This window comes from Mya arenaria, chromosome 12 (genome assembly GCF_026914265.1).
Source record: "Mya arenaria isolate MELC-2E11 chromosome 12, ASM2691426v1".
Classification (NCBI taxonomy): domain Eukaryota; kingdom Metazoa; phylum Mollusca; class Bivalvia; order Myida; family Myidae; genus Mya; species Mya arenaria.
In genome coordinates, this window is record NC_069133.1 from 42,009,051 (window position 1) to 42,027,020 (window position 17,970).

General features: G+C 33.7%; 2 protein-coding genes across 10 annotated transcripts in view; one reads left to right on the top strand and one right to left on the bottom strand.

The window, feature by feature from the left end:
- The window catches only part of LOC128210273 (inositol polyphosphate-5-phosphatase A-like), a 48,721-nt gene extending 40,438 nt beyond the window's left edge, over positions 1–8,283 (top strand). The window contains exon 17 of one of the 2 annotated variants that reach the window (XM_052914497.1): positions 497–8,283. In XM_052914497.1, the coding sequence (XP_052770457.1) occupies positions 497–657 (161 nt within the window). In that variant the 3' untranslated portion in view covers positions 658–8,283. The remainder of the gene's footprint in view (positions 1–496) is intronic. The other variant, XM_052914496.1, reaches the window with a different exon arrangement.
- A 210-nt stretch (positions 8,284–8,493) lies between these two features.
- Positions 8,494–17,970, bottom strand: part of LOC128210274 (RCC1 domain-containing protein 1-like) — a 37,387-nt gene continuing 27,910 nt past the window's right edge. For 2 of the 8 annotated variants that reach the window (XM_052914501.1, XM_052914502.1), the window contains exons 2-8: positions 16,061–16,271; positions 15,285–15,515; positions 14,415–14,604; positions 14,077–14,204; positions 13,507–13,587; positions 10,109–10,240; positions 8,494–9,450 (exon numbers count right to left, since the gene is read on the bottom strand). In XM_052914501.1, the coding sequence (XP_052770461.1) occupies positions 9,281–9,450; positions 10,109–10,240; positions 13,507–13,587; positions 14,077–14,204; positions 14,415–14,604; positions 15,285–15,515; positions 16,061–16,271 (1,143 nt within the window). In that variant the 3' untranslated portion in view covers positions 8,494–9,280. Of the gene's footprint in view, positions 9,451–10,108; positions 10,241–13,506; positions 13,588–14,076; positions 14,205–14,414; positions 14,605–15,284; positions 15,516–16,060; positions 16,272–16,766; positions 17,033–17,122; positions 17,438–17,498; positions 17,672–17,710; positions 17,868–17,902; positions 17,968–17,970 lie in introns of those variants that run through there. The other 6 variants (XM_052914504.1, XM_052914503.1, XM_052914498.1 and 3 more) reach the window with 6 other exon arrangements.

Sequence of the window (17,970 nt, forward strand, 5' to 3'; positions counted from 1 at the left end):
ATGAAAGTATATAAACTCACGTGTAGCTTTAACCTTGATTGTTTTTTTTACCTGACCTTTTCCTCTATAGTAAATTTAAATGAACAGGATTGAAAACACAGTCACGATAATATATTGTATGAAAGCAATGATTTACATGTCATAACCTAGCCTAAAATCCTTTAAAACTAGATTCTGGGGTTACCCCCGGTATTTACTTTACCAAAAAGGTACCAATAGAAATTAAACTTTAGAATGGACCAGTAGTGCTTGGCATAACAATTTTGACACAGTTCCTTCTATATAAAATTTAGAACTTGATCAAGCCCAGTTAACATTCAACCAGAGTATTGCTTATGGGCTTGTGCTAATATTTGAACATTTTACCATCAATTACATGTTTAATGTCAATTGGTACCTTACAGTATTAATCCCACAAATTAAGATATTCAAAAAATACATACCGTGTGTTTGTATAAAAGTCAAGTGTTAATATATATTACTGCTTGTTTTTCAGCCACTGTTTCACCATCGCCCGAACAGACCCAGTTGCCGATGGCAACGGAAGTGATTGTTCCAGGCACGCAGGTGAAAATATCCGAGGTGGACACTACAAAATACATCCATATCCGCCAAAATGGCACATCTGCTCGCGTCTTCCGTGAAACCTCCGTTTGACTGCTACTGCTGCTGTTGTTGTGTTGTTAACGAGTTAGAAGTCGATGTACTTATTCTCATGTGTCATTAACAAGTCAGATGTCAGGATAATTTTGTACATACGTTTTATGGTTAGTGTTCAAAAGCAAAAACTACTGGGCCATGTTCGGAAAATGTTTATTTTAAACAATGATTTTGTGCCCGAATATGAACTTGCCGCGCTAGAAGAGGCTCCCAATGTTTTTTGTATTTTAACAGCCGACAATAATGAAGCATTTAGCAGATCAATACACGGGATGTGAAAGGAACAAGTTGGATATATTAATGAAATTAATATTGAAAAGTTACTTAGTATAGCATTTGTTTGGTTATGGAGAGAGATATGTTTATCCACATATTAAATAGACCTTAAAGGCAGCCAAGACACCTACATTGTATGTGACTGACATGTTTTTATAAAGTATCACAAAAATCAAATTGATAGGGGCCTATTTTCTCCCATACAACAAGTAAAGTAACAGAGTTTCAATGTCTGGCTATTATAAGAAGAATTATAAGAATATATAAATTCTAAAAGTAGAACTGGGTTTTCCGTATGGAGTTGATTTTTTTTTTTTAAATCCATTTTTGTCACTCTATTTTGCATTTTTCTTTCAACTTTAGCACTGATTTTATTACCAAATATAAAGTACAAGAAATGTAACACTAATTTGTTTTTACCGTTACATTTCAGTGTTTATAGAAGTAGCTGTGCTTGGCTGCCTTTAATGGTTCCATTTTGTATCCTAGCAATGGAAGTGTTGTTTAGTTACATTTTAAACAAATGAAATTTTGTGGGTTTAAGTATAGAAAAGGAATGATGGTCTTGCAATGGAACTGTAGTTAAGTGCATTTCAATAGAATGTGATTTTGTGGATTTTAGTATTGAAATAGAATGAAGGTCGAGATTGTATCCAAGTTATGGGACTGATGTTCAGTAAAATTGGATGAAGGTCTAGCAATGGCACTGATTTTAGTAGCATTTCAATTGAGTATAAATTTGTGGATTTATGTATGGAAATAGAATTAAGGTTTAGCAATGGATCAGGCCCCGATTTCTCGAAACTTCTTAAGCTTTACAGGCTTAAGTAGCTTATTTCAATTAGCTAAAATACATACTTAAATTGAACTTTTATGAAATGAAAATGGTTTATTGTGATAATCATACATTTAATTCCTATCTAAAGTCTAAAAGTGCTTAAAGAAGTAAATATTACGCAAATATTTGAAGAACAAATTTAGCGAGCTTAGCTTAATCCTGTTATAAGGGACTTAAGAAGTTTCGAGAAAATGGGCCCAGTTGTTTAATAACATTTCAATAGAATGTGATTTTGTGGTTTTTAGTATTGAAATAGAATGAAGGTCGAGATTGTATCCAAGTTATGGGACTGTTGTTCAGTAACATTTTCAATAGGAAATAAATCTGTATATTTATATATGGAAATGGTAAGAAGGTCATGATTGTGTCCTAGTTTTGCAACTTAGCAGCATATTGAAACTCAACATGCATTATAGTATGTAATTTGTATTGAATATGCCTAGTCTGGAACTAGATGTTAAGGGTATATATTATTCATGACTCATTTTTGTACAAGAAATTTTTCTGATTATGGCTATTTGTAAGCCATTTTATTGTTATTGTTTTATTAGCTATTCTGTTGGGATTTTTTTTAGCAAAGAAAGTGGAGGTGTTGTCAAAGCCTTGGTGTCGCAATGGCAGCATTGTTGTGCACGAACTTTAACTGTGCCCATAACTCAAAAATGTACAAGATACTCAAATTAAAATTGATACAAATGTTGTGCAAGATGCCTAATTGAAACTTGCAACAAATGTTGCCAAAGATACCCTAATGAAAATTGATACAAATGTTGCCAAAGATACTAAAATGAAACTTGCAACAAATGTTGCCAAAGATACCAAAATGAAACTTGGTACAAATGTTGCCAAAGATACCCTTATGAAACTTGCAACAAATGTTGCCAAAGATACCCTAATGAAAATTGAAACAAATGTTGCCAAAGATACTAAAATGAAACTTGCAACAAATGTTGCCAAAGATACCAAAATGAAACTTGCAACAAATGTTGCCAAAGATACCAAAATGAAACTTGGTACAAATGTTGCCAAAGATACTAAAATGAAACTTGGTACAAATGTTATGCAAGATGCCTAATTGAAACTTGGTACAGATGTTGCCAAATATACCCAAATGAAAATTGTTACAAATGTTTCCAAAGATACCAAAATTAAAATTGTTACAAATGTTGCCAAAGATACCAAAATTAAAATTGTTACAAATGTTGCCAAAGGTACTCAAATGAAACTTGGTACAAATGTTGCCAAAGATACTCGGTTGAAACTTGGTACAAATGGTAGAGACAACACACACACACACACATGAGTAGAAAGGCCCATACCTTTGGGAATTCATTGTCAAGTTATGCCCCTTTTTTGATTGAAAAACAACAACAGACAAGCACAGGCGTTCACTCTTCAGCGCTCTTCGAAAACTTATATAATGTCAGAAAAAAACTGAGATTACCTTTCTGTAATGTAGGACAAAACATCCCATGGACAAAACATCCCATGCCATTTTTGACGAGGTGGACAAAACATACCACATCATTTTGACATGGTAGACAAAACATACCTTTCTGGTTTGCCATCCTGGACACGAGATCTCATACTGGACATGAAATCCCATAAACTTTCAAAAATGGAATGGGATGTGTTGGCCTTGGGATGTTTTGTCTTGCTCCCATTTTTCTGTTGTGATCACAAATATCTCATAATTCAATAATCATCAATAAATCATTGTACAGGACTAGTACCAATATTCTATGATGCATAAGACAAAATCCTTATACCTGAAAATACTTCTGAATTTATGAGTTAATTTAAAGCTGTACTCACACAGATCGATTGTTTTGACAACTTCTTACAATTTTTTGTATAGGAATGAACCATTGTTAGCGAATAAAGACCGTTGATTTATGCTGATAAAAGTATTGAGATTTTTTAACTTATTATATAACTTATTTTACAGTTGTAAAGTTAGGATTTTTACAAGGACATTTGCATTAGAATTAGTAGAACGTACCTTGAAATGAGAATTATTGACTTAAGAAAAAAATAATTTTGGACATGAAACCCTTATACTCAAACAGATCTATGGCAATTTTTCAGGAATGCCAATTATCAGCTGTTAGAATCCCTGCCTCTGCCATTATGAAATTATTTCTTAGATTTTTGTATAAACCATATCAATATGAAAAAATAAATAAGTATGTATATTCTGAAATCTACCTCTTTTCAGTAGTTGGTGTTCAAAATTATATTTTGTTCATTGGCATGGCAGTAAATTTAAATCGGCCATTCATTTAATTTTTGTAAATTGACAGCAGTCTGCTGTTAGTGATTTGAATTGGTCGATTTAAATGGAGGCTTGACCAGTAGACAAAATATAATCTCAAACACTAAGCTGGTTAAAGCGTTATTAGTATGCATTTACCAAATAAATGGGCAGAGCTTTTTCAATACGCCAAGCCCATTTATTTTGCTTTATAAATGCTTACAAATAATCTTTAATCATTACTTAAGGCATAATATAAGGTTAAATATTCAACAAGCTATTTATGTGTATTAGTATTTAAAGAGTCCTTAACTTTGAGTGTAAGCATACTAGACATGTACATGTATATATATATATATAGAAGCAATAGAATGTTTCAAATATCATAATAGTATTCATAGACATATATCAGCATTTTATAAGTGTCATATTCCTTGTTTCATACCCAAAGATATAATTTCTATACCAGTATATTGGAGCCTGTAGGATCCTATTCCATTATTCAAATGTTATTTTGGGGGATTTCATCGCACTCAGTGATAGTTCTTGTTTTTCTATATTATTTTTAGCTGAATTTACTTGAATTTTTTATGGCCTTAACCTTCTGAACTACAGAACACTTTCTGGGTTGATTAAACCATGAAAATTAAAGAACACTCTGTGTCGATTAAACCATGTAAATTAAATTACACTTTCTGTGTCGATTAAACCATGTAAATTAAAGAACACTTTCTGTGTCGATTAAACCATGTAAATTAAAGAACACTTTCTGTGTCAATTAAACCATGTAAATTAAAGAACACTTTCTGTGTCAATTAAACCATGTAAATTAAAGAACACTTTCTGTGCCGATTAAACCATGCAAATTAAAGGAAACTTTCTGTGTCCTTTAAACTGTCTCAACTTAAGAACACTTTGTATGTCTGTCTGAACTATAGTACAATTGTTAACCTAAACCTGATGAATTTAAGGACAATGCCTGTTGTCCATTAACAATTAACCATCTGTACTAAAGTACACTCTGTATTAATTAAACAGATTGTGGGAAAAGTTAATTTTAACAGGGCATACTTGTGTCAAGATGATCAAGTTCAAAATTAATCAGGATTCAACAGAGCTTTCAAGTTCAGATTTCTATATATTTGTAAACTTCGTTGCTAGGCACTAATTTTGCATTTCAAATAGTAAGAAAAAACACTTTAAAATGGATAAAAATGGCTTTGTTAACAATTTTAACAGGATAAACTTTAAGTCCCTTTATACCGGTTACCAGGTCTTGAATATTTAATACTCAAAAGAAATTTTCAGGATTTGGATTTTTGATGGGTCGTTATCTTCCCTTGTCACATAATATGTACATCTTTGGATATATAAACACAATTAGCCTTATTGCAATGTTTTTATGTTACTAGATTATGATAAATTCTGCCATACAAAAAGTCTGAACTTAAGCTATGGCAACATTTAGTTATTATTATCATATTTGTTTATTAAATGAATAAATGAACATGTTCATGAATGTTCATATGTTCATGAATTCATTGTATGTGAGTTTGAAGAATGCGTGTTTATGCATCTGTAATATTTTATTTTTGACAACTTTATGTGCAATATCATGTGCTTTTTTCGACACGTGATGCAATGGTGTTGTTGTTTTTGTTTTTACTGTTGGCGCGGTGACATGCGTAAAACAATTATGATTTTAGTAAATGTTAAATACATAGGTGGCAGTATCAGTCAAAGAGGATAAAACATTTTTTTTTTAATATACCTGGTAGTTATATTTATTGTAAGCACATTATTATAGACAAATATAATTGTACCCTTATTAAAAGAGCATGCCCCCAATAGACAAGCCGGGGGTGGGGTGTGGGGGGGTGTCTTTTTGTGGACCTATTTTTCAAATTTGTGACATTGATAAAGGGAAACTTTACCCTAAACTCCAAAGAAAGCTATTTATACCAATGAAAAATTATTCTTGCGGCTACTATTTCAAAGCACCTGTTGATGACATGCATGTATGGAAAAATCATACCCTTTTTTAGACAAAGAGACGGTCGTGATAAAATATATTTATGTTTTTGACTCAAATTTACTTGATTTTATAAAGTTGCTGAATTTTAGCCTGCAGAAGTCTCTAAAAGACATGCGCCCTGCACGTTTAATGGGACAAATATGGTCAATAAAAAAAACACACCACTTTTGACTGACACTGCCATCTATCGTTAAACGCTTATAGTGTAAAATATTCAGTGTTGGTACATTTCTTCAGAATGTATTGGCATATTATGGCTTGCTGTTTAAGTGCCATTGGAGATTTACATGTAAGTAATAATTTTTTCATCATTATTCATATTTTTGTTCTTTTCATGATTTCTTAGTAAAAACAATTTTGACATTGTTGTTTTACTGGTAGCTGATTCTAGGTACATGTATTATGATTCTTTTGATTTTCAATATTATTATTAATTAAGCAAGTGATTATAGCAAGTGATTATATAAGTTTGAAAAAAGGTTTTATTAATTAGTTCATTGATTCTTTTTCTCAACATTGCATTAATTTTTATGAGATTTTCATAAAAAAAATCATCGCAATTTTTGTTCCATTTTTTTTTACATTTTGTGACAGAAATGTACACATTTTGTAAATGATCTATACAAACAATTTGTTTTGTGAAATTATTGTGTAATTTTTCTACCATTTATACATGTAGAATTAAGTTTGCTATACATTTTTTTTTTCAAACTTTGCATTTTCAATTGTCATGGTTACAGTAATCAGTCATATATGTACTCAGTGTAAATGTTTTATACATGTAGTTACTTGGCAAGGATTGACAACTCAAGTCATAATATATGTAAAGACTGTTATGTACATGTTCTATGCTATTATATATTTGTTCATGATCCAATGTATGATTATAATCCTTGTGTTGATAACAGAAATCATGCCTGATAAATCCATTTATTGTGGATAATGGAGAGGTTGAGAAACAATACTTATACGCGCACATGTGGACTACCTTTTGGGGGCTGCATCCTTCAGGTGTGTGTAGACTTTTTTTTTCGCGCTCAACGTCAATCTGGTATGTTTACATGTGGACTACTTTTTGGCGGCTGCATCATTCAGGTGTGTGTGGACATTTTTTAGCGCTACTTCAATCTGGTACATTTACATGTGGATTACTTCTTGAGTGCTACATCATCTAGGTATGTGTACTACTTTTTGAGTGCTATATCATCAAGGTATGTGTACTACTTTTTGAGTGCTACATCATCTAGGTATGTGTACTACTTTTTGAGTGCTATATCATCAAGGTAAATGTACTACTTTTTGAGTGCTATATCATCAAGGTAAATGTACTACTTTTTGAGTTCTTCATCACGGGATGTGTACCGGTACTACTTTTCGAGGTCTTTGTCATCCTGGTAATACCTATTTGAGAGCCAATCATCCAGGTAAGCATGAACTACTTTATAAAGGGTACATCATTGAGGTACATGTATGTTTGAGCCAATTTTTAAGCTCTACATCATCCAAAAATGTGAACTTTAGCACTTCAATGGTAAATACAAGTAATGTTTACAACCTCACCATTTTCTATTGCTGTATGTTTCTTTTATCTCCTTTTTGGTAATCTGTTTATTAAAGCTGCACTCTCACAGATTGACCATTTTGACAACTATTTCTAATTTTTATCTTGGAATGAGCCATTTTTGCATAAATGTGTGGAAACCAAGTGCTGACAAAAGATCAGGTCACAGATTTCATATTTACTTTCAAACATTGATGTCTAATGTCTAAAAGTGTCACTTATGTGAGAAAAACGATTTTTTCAGCAGTTTTCAAATAAATAAGATCTGTTCTATTGTGAGTTATCTTACATGACTGAATTAAAGGCATTAATGCCAAAATAAGCTGATTCTGAGACATTTTCTTTTTAAAATGTTCAAACTGTCAATCTGTGAGAGTGCAGCTTTAAGTCGTGAAAATATTCCTACCAGTGACTGTGTGAAATATGCATAACTTTTATTTCTACAATACCTGGTGTTTATTTTTTTCATTGTTTTGTGTTGTTAAAAGTTGTTTTTTGTTGATTGATGTGCGAATGATTTCATCATTGTTAAAGACTTATTTATCTTTTTTTTGTTATATCATTATAGATGTATAAACTTGCTGTTCAGTAAATATGGCAATTATACCAAAATGTATCTCCAAAGTTCTTTATCCAAATAAAAGATTTTTTATTGCAAATATTGTGTAATATATTTCCCCTGACCACAAGTTTTCATCCCTGAACAGAAAGATTACCAAGTTGGTTAATTTCACAATCATTAGTCTAGAGTTTGGCCAAAACTCAAATTTATAGTTATAGCTGCTTTGGAAAGTCTTATCATAATCAATTTGAATTCCAAAATTCATATGATAACATTTTTTTGTATTTAGCATGATGACATCTATTTTTCAGAAATTTTATTCAGTTATATTTAACAATAAATTAATGGAGACAATCAGAAAACTATTGGTTGGTTATTTATTGTGCGAAACATTCCGATATTTAAATCAAAACAAGTGTTCTCCATAGAATTTAACTGAACTGGACATAACTCCTTGTGACATACTTTCCAAAACAAATGTGTATGTAAAACAGTCTATAGATTTTGTATGTTTCTGATTGCTGTTATTATCTTTTAACAAAGAATCATTATGACTTAATTCCTGGTTACATTTTCCACATAGCCACTATGAAACAACGCAGACACTTTGACACAGCCCCTGGCTACATTTTCCACATGAACACTTTGACACAACCCCTGGTTACATTTTTCATATGGACACTGAATCCACACGGACACTTTGACACAACCCCTGGTTACATTTCCTATATGGAAACTATGAATCCACACGGACACTTTCCCGGTAACTTTTTCTACATGGACACCTAATGAACCAACGCAGTCACTTTGAAACAACCCCTGGTTACATTTTCTATATGGACACTTGATATATCCAAATGGACACTTTGACACAACCCCTGGCTATATTTCCCACTCAGACACAGCATAACTTTTCTATTGATTAATCTTGAAGGTTATTGCTCCTGCGAGTCGGGCTGTCACGTGGTACTGTTGAATTTGGCTCTGCATATGCAGCTCACTCAACTATTATTCTTGTATTGCTCTCATGTTTTTTGACACTTGTGACATGACCCCTCCGGTTACTCATGTTTGTGGATAAACAGGGTGTGTCTTCAAGTTTCAACCGCAATTGATGTATTCCAACCCTGTGCATGGATACTTTTGACACGGCCCTTGGTGATATTTTCCACATAAACATGTGTGAAACAGTCCCTGGATTTGGTGTCGCCGAGACCCAGTTGGCCACATTTATTCCATCCTGTCACAAAGACTTCCCCTGCAGCTGTAGATGATAAAAAATAGTAAACCCTCCAAAATATATAATTTGGATATAGTATAGTAGAAAATATTCAAACACAATTATGTAAATCTGCTTCAATACTGTTGAAATACCATTTTCAGGTAAGTTTATTCATATATGCAAAGTATTACTGAATATATTTAGTTGACTATGTACACTACTGAGTGGACTGTAGCCCATATTTATGAATTGATCGCAAAGCAATAACAAGAGCGCCACAGAGCAACGCCAACACTTGTCTGTTGTTTGACCAGGTGTACAAGAATCATGACTCACAAATTATTAAAAATAAATGTTTGGGCTTTGCTATACATGTGCTGATTGTCTCTGGCAACATATGTACGAAGTTTCATTTGAGTTCTTGCACAATGAAAACTATGACATCAAGGCTATGACAATTACTATATTGTTTTTATTTTAAAAGGGATGAGCTAATAATAACAACAACTTTACTTGATGTTGATAACAACTCACTGTTACCGTATATGATGTCAATTTTCAAAATTGTCCACAATTAGTGTATATCATCAATAGAAAAAACAGTAATTGTAACTTCGAAAAACAACAACAGTGGATATTAAACAACAAAGTAATGATCAAGAATCAGAAATCTTCAGTAAATGTTAAACCACAGATTTACCTGTGAGTAGACAGGAGTGCCGTGATCCACACGTTACCATGGTAACATGGTAGTCATCTGGAAGGTCAAGGCCAAATGGCTCAGGCTGGATTTGTACATGTCCAACATCTTGGTATAAACATTCATCATTGACTGAAATACACACATGATGAGAAAGTAGAGCTAGTGTCAATTGACCATAAAAACTGGCCTGAAATAAGTTTCGTCCAAACACAACTTGAGCTCTTTGAAACAACATTCTTTTGTTAAGATGAAAGCTATAGAATACTTCAGGACTAAATGTTAACTAGATATTGCTTTTTGAAAAAGCGCTTGATTCCCCAATTGTGTGGTCATTGCTGAGAATTAATCAATGATGGACATGATATTTCTACTTTTGGACTGTAGAGGAACCAACAGTGACCTTGAAGTTCAGCCTTTTCACCTATATTCAATAGTGAACATCTACTGCATACGATCAGTGATCTCAAAATCAATAGGGGTCATCTACTAATCATGACCAACTTGCATATCAAGTATGAAGTTCCTGGCTCCAAGCTTTTTTAGTTATTGAGCTGAAACTGTTTTTACCTCAAGGTCACCGTATCCTTGACCTTTGACCTACCGTTCTTAAATTCATATCATGTACCAACAATATGTTATATTAAAAGAAGTATCAAAGTGTGCTTATATTCAAACTGGTACTTGGTCTGTTACTACGGTAAATATGATTCAAACTGTTACTTGATCTGGCACCAAATGACTTTAATGTGAAGTCATTAGTATTACAGATTTTGCGCTCAACTTTTCAATATATAAATGTTTAAATTATATATATATATATATATATACATATATACCTACTGAGGAAGAGAAGAAAGTGTTGTTGATTAATATTGGAAAATGTAAACGAAGTTTGTATTGTATGAAGTTCCTGGGCGCAAGCGTTATTCAATTATTGATCAAAAACAAATTTTCAGCTCAAGGTCATCGTGACCTTGACCTTTGACCTACTGATCACAAAATCAATAGGGTTATTTACATGACCAACTTGCTTACCAAGTACAGTAAAACTGCGATCGCTCGAGAACGCCGGGGACCGAGCCAAAACCTCGAGGGAACCAATGTTTCAAACGACCCGAATTTCAATTTTCCAGTCTGTTATGAAATATCTTTCAGTGTATCTTAAGTTTAAAGTCGTCAAATCGACTGTTTACTAAGACCCCAATTATGTGTTGCATTGTGGAAATCGCTCATATGTTCAAAGGCTGTCGTATACTAAATGTAAAATGTAAAAGAAATATCAATAAATGAATAGTTAGAAATGTTTATTTTTACAAAATTGCCATATTGCAAAGCAAAGTGACAAGAAGGAATTCTTTTCAGAGATTCCGATGTTGGATCGATATGGTAGTGTTTATTCATATTTTTTATTACTCATTTACATTTTGCACAATTAACTTCTCGTCATAAAATTTTATAATTTTCTTCTCAAATGCCCTTATCAACTACTATCGGTCATGCTTAAACAGTGATAAACGGTTTTCACACCTTTTCAAATTGCCTTTCAACTGTCATTGCAATTTTTACAACTTGCGAAAATTTAAACACCTAGCAATTGTTTGTTTATTTTCGAACACGTGCTCGGTTAAAATTATGACCTCGAGGGCGCCGTAAGGTTTTGTTCATGATTTGTGTACTTGGGACTGACTACATTGCTCGACTCCTTGACATATTTAGGTTTCGCAAGTGTTCTTTAATTATTATGCGGAAACAGGTTCTTCACCTCAAGGTCACTGCAACCTTGACCTTTGACCTACTGATCTCAAAAGCAATAGGAGTCATCTACTATTCATGACCAACTAGCATACCAAGTATGAAGTTCCTGGGTACAAGCGTTCTTTAGTTATTGAGCAGAAACCATTTTTAAGCTTAAGGTTACCGCCAACATATTGGTTTTTACCTGAAGGTAACCACGACCTTGACCTTTATATACAGTAAATTCTCAATCCACACAGAACCCAGGCTTTGCTAAATTGCATATTACCAACCAAGTAAACATAAATACTATGAACATACTTCCGTCTATAACAGAATGTTATACTATGAACGCACATCCGCCACCCACAGCGGACCGTTACATTATATAAGCGGAAACCGTTTTTTTCTCCTCAAGTTTACCACCTTGACCTTTGAACTACTGATCACAAAATCAATAGAGGTCATCTACTAGTGTTTGAAAATCGGACTCCATTTACTATCGATAATTGAATCAAATCGGACCAAGCATTTCGATGTACTATTGGACAATAATCAAAAGTTAATAATATCAGTAACAAATACATTCTTTATACATAGTATCACCATGAAGATCATTTAAATGGTTAAATCTGGAATCAGTACGTGTGATGCTATAGTCATGCTTTTTGCAACAGTAAGTAAATTTTCATAACCTTATTCCGTCTTTCATAATTGAACAAAAAAAAACAAAAAAAACACAACACATACTTAATAATTGCACAACAATTGCAAAATGATGCACACCGCATCAAGTAAGTTATCTAAGCATTTTATCCCTAATAATAAGAGCATATTTAATATTTGTGAACCAGCTTAACAATCAATAACCTATTATATTGAACATTTCATTAGAACATCTTAATTTCATAAAACTTTCACAAAAAAGTAAATTAAGTAATTACAAACGATACCAAATAAGGTGTAAAAAACGGAATGCATCGAGCCCGGATTCTCGGTATTTGCCAGTAAAACCGGACCCACTAAATCATAGAGACAGGTTATTGAAGAAGGTTTTATGAAACATATAAACAATTAAAACAATTTGTTATTTTGGGAGAGTTTGTAAGTTTTTAAGCAAAAGTGTTTACAATCACTGCATTTGTGTAATAGAGTGACATCCCTTGTTAAAATGAACTCAACAAGAAGTTACCGGAAAAAGAAAAAAACACCATTTAATCGACTTTTAACGCAAAACAAAAAATACGTACTTAACCGGAAATAACAAAAGCGACATCGATTTTGGACAAAAACTATCGATTGTCGCCGACATAACAATGTCAGCAACAATTTATCGATTGTACTCGATAATCGTTTCATCACTATCATCTATTAGTCATGACCAACCAACTATTCGATAAAATAGATAAACTAATAGATAAACCATTTTTGATTTACAACCAGTGGATATTCCCATTATCTTTCTACATACCAATAGACAGGAAGAGTAAACAAAGTTTCCTTGCAAAACAAAGTGGCGACTCCTTAAAGTTGTTCGGTGATTCGAAAGATCTTTAACTGATAAAAATTGAAATTTGTTTGATCAGCTTTTTAATGCTCTATTGACACTGGCTCTATAACACTAAGACATATTATACATATAATTATTTTTAATGCCTCACCTGGCCTGTCTGAGTTTGGCGAAGTTGGCAACCCCAACTGCCCACTTTCATTCCATCCCCACATGTAGATATCACCTTCAGCTGAAAAAATCACAATAATCAGAAATAAAAACAAAACAAATAATGACAAAAGCGTCCATTGCCAGTTACAAAAATAGGGGTGAAAAAACAACGTTCTATCTGGGGTTTTTTTATTAAATGTCTATTAAAACCTTTGCAGGTTAACACCATTAAATGTTCCTAACATTGACCATACAAGAAACTTCAGTATAAATATACATAACTAACTAGCCTACCCTTTTATATCAAAAGCTAGCTTTCATAGCTTGCTGTCTTTGAGTACAATACTTTGCATTCTTTTAATATGTTTCATAAGGAAAACAAGCATAGAAAATTAAATTCAAGTTCATGTAAGCTATTGAACTAAGCCATTAACACATCTAAATGCAGCAAGCAAAATTTAATGTGAACAAGTATTTCAGAATTCTCCTCAACAGTGAACTAATCTTTTGTTGTCATGAAAAACCAAACCATAACTGTTAGAGTTGGTTGGTATGTTTTCCAGCATACCTGTTGCTGCTGCAGAGTGCCAACTTCCTGTTGCTATAGCAACTACTTGGATACCCTCTAGTGTTGAAATCTCCATGGGAACACTAACTAGGTCAACGGTGACACACCCATGCCCTAGCTGACCCCGACTACAAACATAATCAGCAACAATGTAACAAATTTGATTGTTTGCACAGTAAAATTCATTTTGAATCTTCAATAAAAACACATAACTTGTTCATTTTTGTTTTAAATTGTCTTCAAATAACCAAATTGTTTTAAAGAATAGCACATTTTTTTATAATATGGTTAAGACAAAAATTAAACATTGTGCTAAAAATTTGTCAGTGTACGTGTACCTTGAAGTTCCAGAGGAAAACAACCTTCCACCATCAGTTAGAAACAGGGTGTGCTCCACCCCACAGGCCAAGGACAACACTGTAAGCCTGGGTGTTGAAAGCCCCGGGGTAGGGTCGGGGTTTATGCTGGAGAATGTAAGGCTGGGTTCTTCCCCAGCTTTATTTAAACTGGCTTTGTAACACTCACCATCTGCAATAAATGTTGATTATTTTGAGGGCAAGCAAGGGAGTTAGCCTCTGATATTCTCTTGGTGGGGTCTACAGAGTATGGCTGGAGAAATAAGACTAGACTGGAACCCAGTTATATCATATAATGTAGGTTGGAAATATAGCACTCACCATCTTCAATTTATCATTAAAATGATATAAAATGATATGAGGGCATGTAAATAGATAGGGAGGTATTTGCCAGAGGTTGTTTAAGGGTATGTTTTGAGGTAGGAAAAGATATGTGTTACTATCAGATATCTTGTTAAATTGCCCTAAGTAGTGAAGACATAATAATCCATATAGTCTATGTTCAAACAGCTCCTTATAATGGCCCTCACAGTATTCAATGGTGTCCAAACTGTCATGTGAACTGTATATGACCTCTATGGTCCATGCCTCTTGACCTCTCGTTACCTTGTTGTTCTGAGAATATCATGAATGAATCAGTCTGGTATTTAACGTCTTAAAGAATGCATCGCCTCCTTGTGTTTCCCAGTAATAATAAATATATGACACAAACACAAGACATTTTACAATGAAAAATCAAATCAGAAAGCAAAAATCAGCATGTACCGATACCCACTTTATAAGTTAATTCAGAGACTTTCAAAAAGTAACACTAATGGAAAGATTTTTTTTGTATTATTTAATAACATGTACCTTTCACACCATAGAATGCATTAGATGTAGCACCAAAAATTGTTACATCATCAGGGTTTTCAATTTCAGTGTATTTTCCATCATCTGTCATCAGCACAATCCCTCCCTTTGACTGTACAAGGACACAGTTTCCACACTCTACTATGCTGGTCACATTGTCCTTGACCTTGGCTTCAATATTGGCAGCCATCTTGCAGCTATTGTAACCATAGAAACAAAGGGATCCATTGTCTGAAAGAAATAATCTGCTTTTAAAATTATGTATCTATGATATCAAGGTGTTGATAAATAAGAAATGTTACATCTAGTGTAGTATAACCGGACAAATTTCATGATTGATAATCAAATCAAAATTAACAACCATAACTTTTTTGTCTCTAATTATATTTAAAGCTGGCTCAACATATTGAAAGATGGAAGAAAAAAACGGATATATTTTTTGTACATTCATATCACAAATTTGGAAGTTATAAATATTATGACGCTACTGGGCCAAAAAACTAATTATTGCTACTCTTGATTCTTTGAATATTGTAAACTGGCAATTTATTTACTAGTTCCACTCAAATTTAAGCAGTCTGTGCAGTTTGGCCAGACAGATTTTGCTTACTTTGAAATTTAAAAACTAACCTGTTGTGCAAAATGAACTTAAAAAGGAAAACTGATATTTATTTATAAGTCAAATATAATATATTAAGAAACAGCACTGACATAACTGAACAACTCACTCATTATAAGTTGATGTATGATTTAACAAACATAACACTCTTGTTTACCTTTGACACCAACAACCTGTGACCATGTAAACACGAGGGGTGCCGGGAAAATGTTAACTGCTACAGATGTGAGACAAGTGAGTCCAAGAGGCATTGTAGAATCATCCTCATTGACATCAACATCTTTTGTCAGTCCCGACAATTGGCCACAGCTATTGTTTCCGCACACATACAGGTGGGGCTCTCTATTTGAAATGTCACACATTTTTATCTGTAATTTTAAAAGAATATAGAATTACGCTCCCTGAGTGCTGCAGAAACATTTGAAAGAAATGCATTATTGAATCCATGGCCTTGACATTTGACCTACTGACTCCCAGATTCATAAAGGTCATCTATTGGTCATAAAGTTTCATAATACTAAGTCAAACCATTCTCATGTTATTATGCAGACACAGTTTTCTTAACAACATTGGCTTTACCTACTGATACCCAAAAACAGTACCGGTCACCTCCTTGTAAAGTGCATTAATAGCCCATTAATATACCTGTAATGATGGTAAAGTCATATGCAAATGTATGCAAGTGACGTTTAGATAATAACACAAATGTGAGGTTACATGTATACATTTAATATAGAAATAATAGCTATGTTGTGCAATTATCAAGAAAGAACTGCATATTGAATCATGCGGGCTGATATAATAGTCATAGTCTGTTTCACATTATGTAATGAGTATTACCGTAATAGATAATGGAACAATACCAGTGAATTTTCATGATCCTAGGTCAAGATAGGTCTCAAATTGTTGTTTGGAAGGAGTTTTTGTAGCACTGTTAACTGTGACTTTGACCCCAAAAGATATATGATTAGGTATCGTAAAATTGTGTGGTCCTACATGTAGGTGAAACTAAATATCTCAAGTTGATATGAAGATACAGTTTTCATAACACTATTAATTGTGACCATCACCAGTCCCGCTGACCCAATTCTTGTCATCTACTTGAAGAGGGTAATTATAATCTTAGATTATCTACCATGCACTCAAGTTGTATGGTCATGTCAGACCCTTCCAAGCTATTGTGATTTAATAAAATTATCAGTTCAATGACTACCATTACCAACAGACAGTAATGCACCAGTCAATTGTAAGCACAGCCCCCCGGGTCCGGGGAATAGCAGGGACTTTGACTTTCGGTCAAGCCAAGTCTGGGTAAAATCTCCGCCCCACTGAGACCAACTGCTGGTAAAATCCTGCCAAATGCCCCCGCATCCCAGGGACCCTAGGTAAGACCCATTCCTGGCTATTTATGACGCGAAGACCAAAACCCACCGCATTCACCCGGCACTGCGGGGCAACCTGGAAGATAAAAACACAGCCCATTTCCCTGGCTATCCCCGTTATATCCCTTGATTTGGGTGAGCTATGTTTTACAATTGACTGGTGCATAAAATAGGGCCACTGTCAGATACCCCCCCCCCCCTCCCCCCACACACCCAATATGCTTCTGCCCTGTGCTTCATTGTGGGTGATTTGACTAGGAGTATTCTGGTGTTGAATTCAGTCCGCCTGATCACTTCATATTTTAAAACAACAACTTAGACCACTCTCCTGCGGAGACAACTGACAATAATGTAACATGCGATTTCATTGCGATTTTGCCATTCAGTTTTCCCACAGTATGTATGAATGTAACGAAAGAAAGTACCGTAAATGAGGACTGTGTAAAACGGAAAGCATACATATTATTTTTCGTTCCGTTCTATCAGTACCTATTTTCCGTTTCGGGTTTTGGTTAACACCCTTCTAATAATCGTTTAGTCAGCAAACTGGGGATTTTATTTTGATACTTAACATAAATTGTGCCCCAAAAAGAAGTTTTTGGTTATCATTTATATACTTAATATGTCCTTTGTCAATTTACTTTATTTTTCTTTAATTTGCTCCTAGAAAACACGACACTCACAT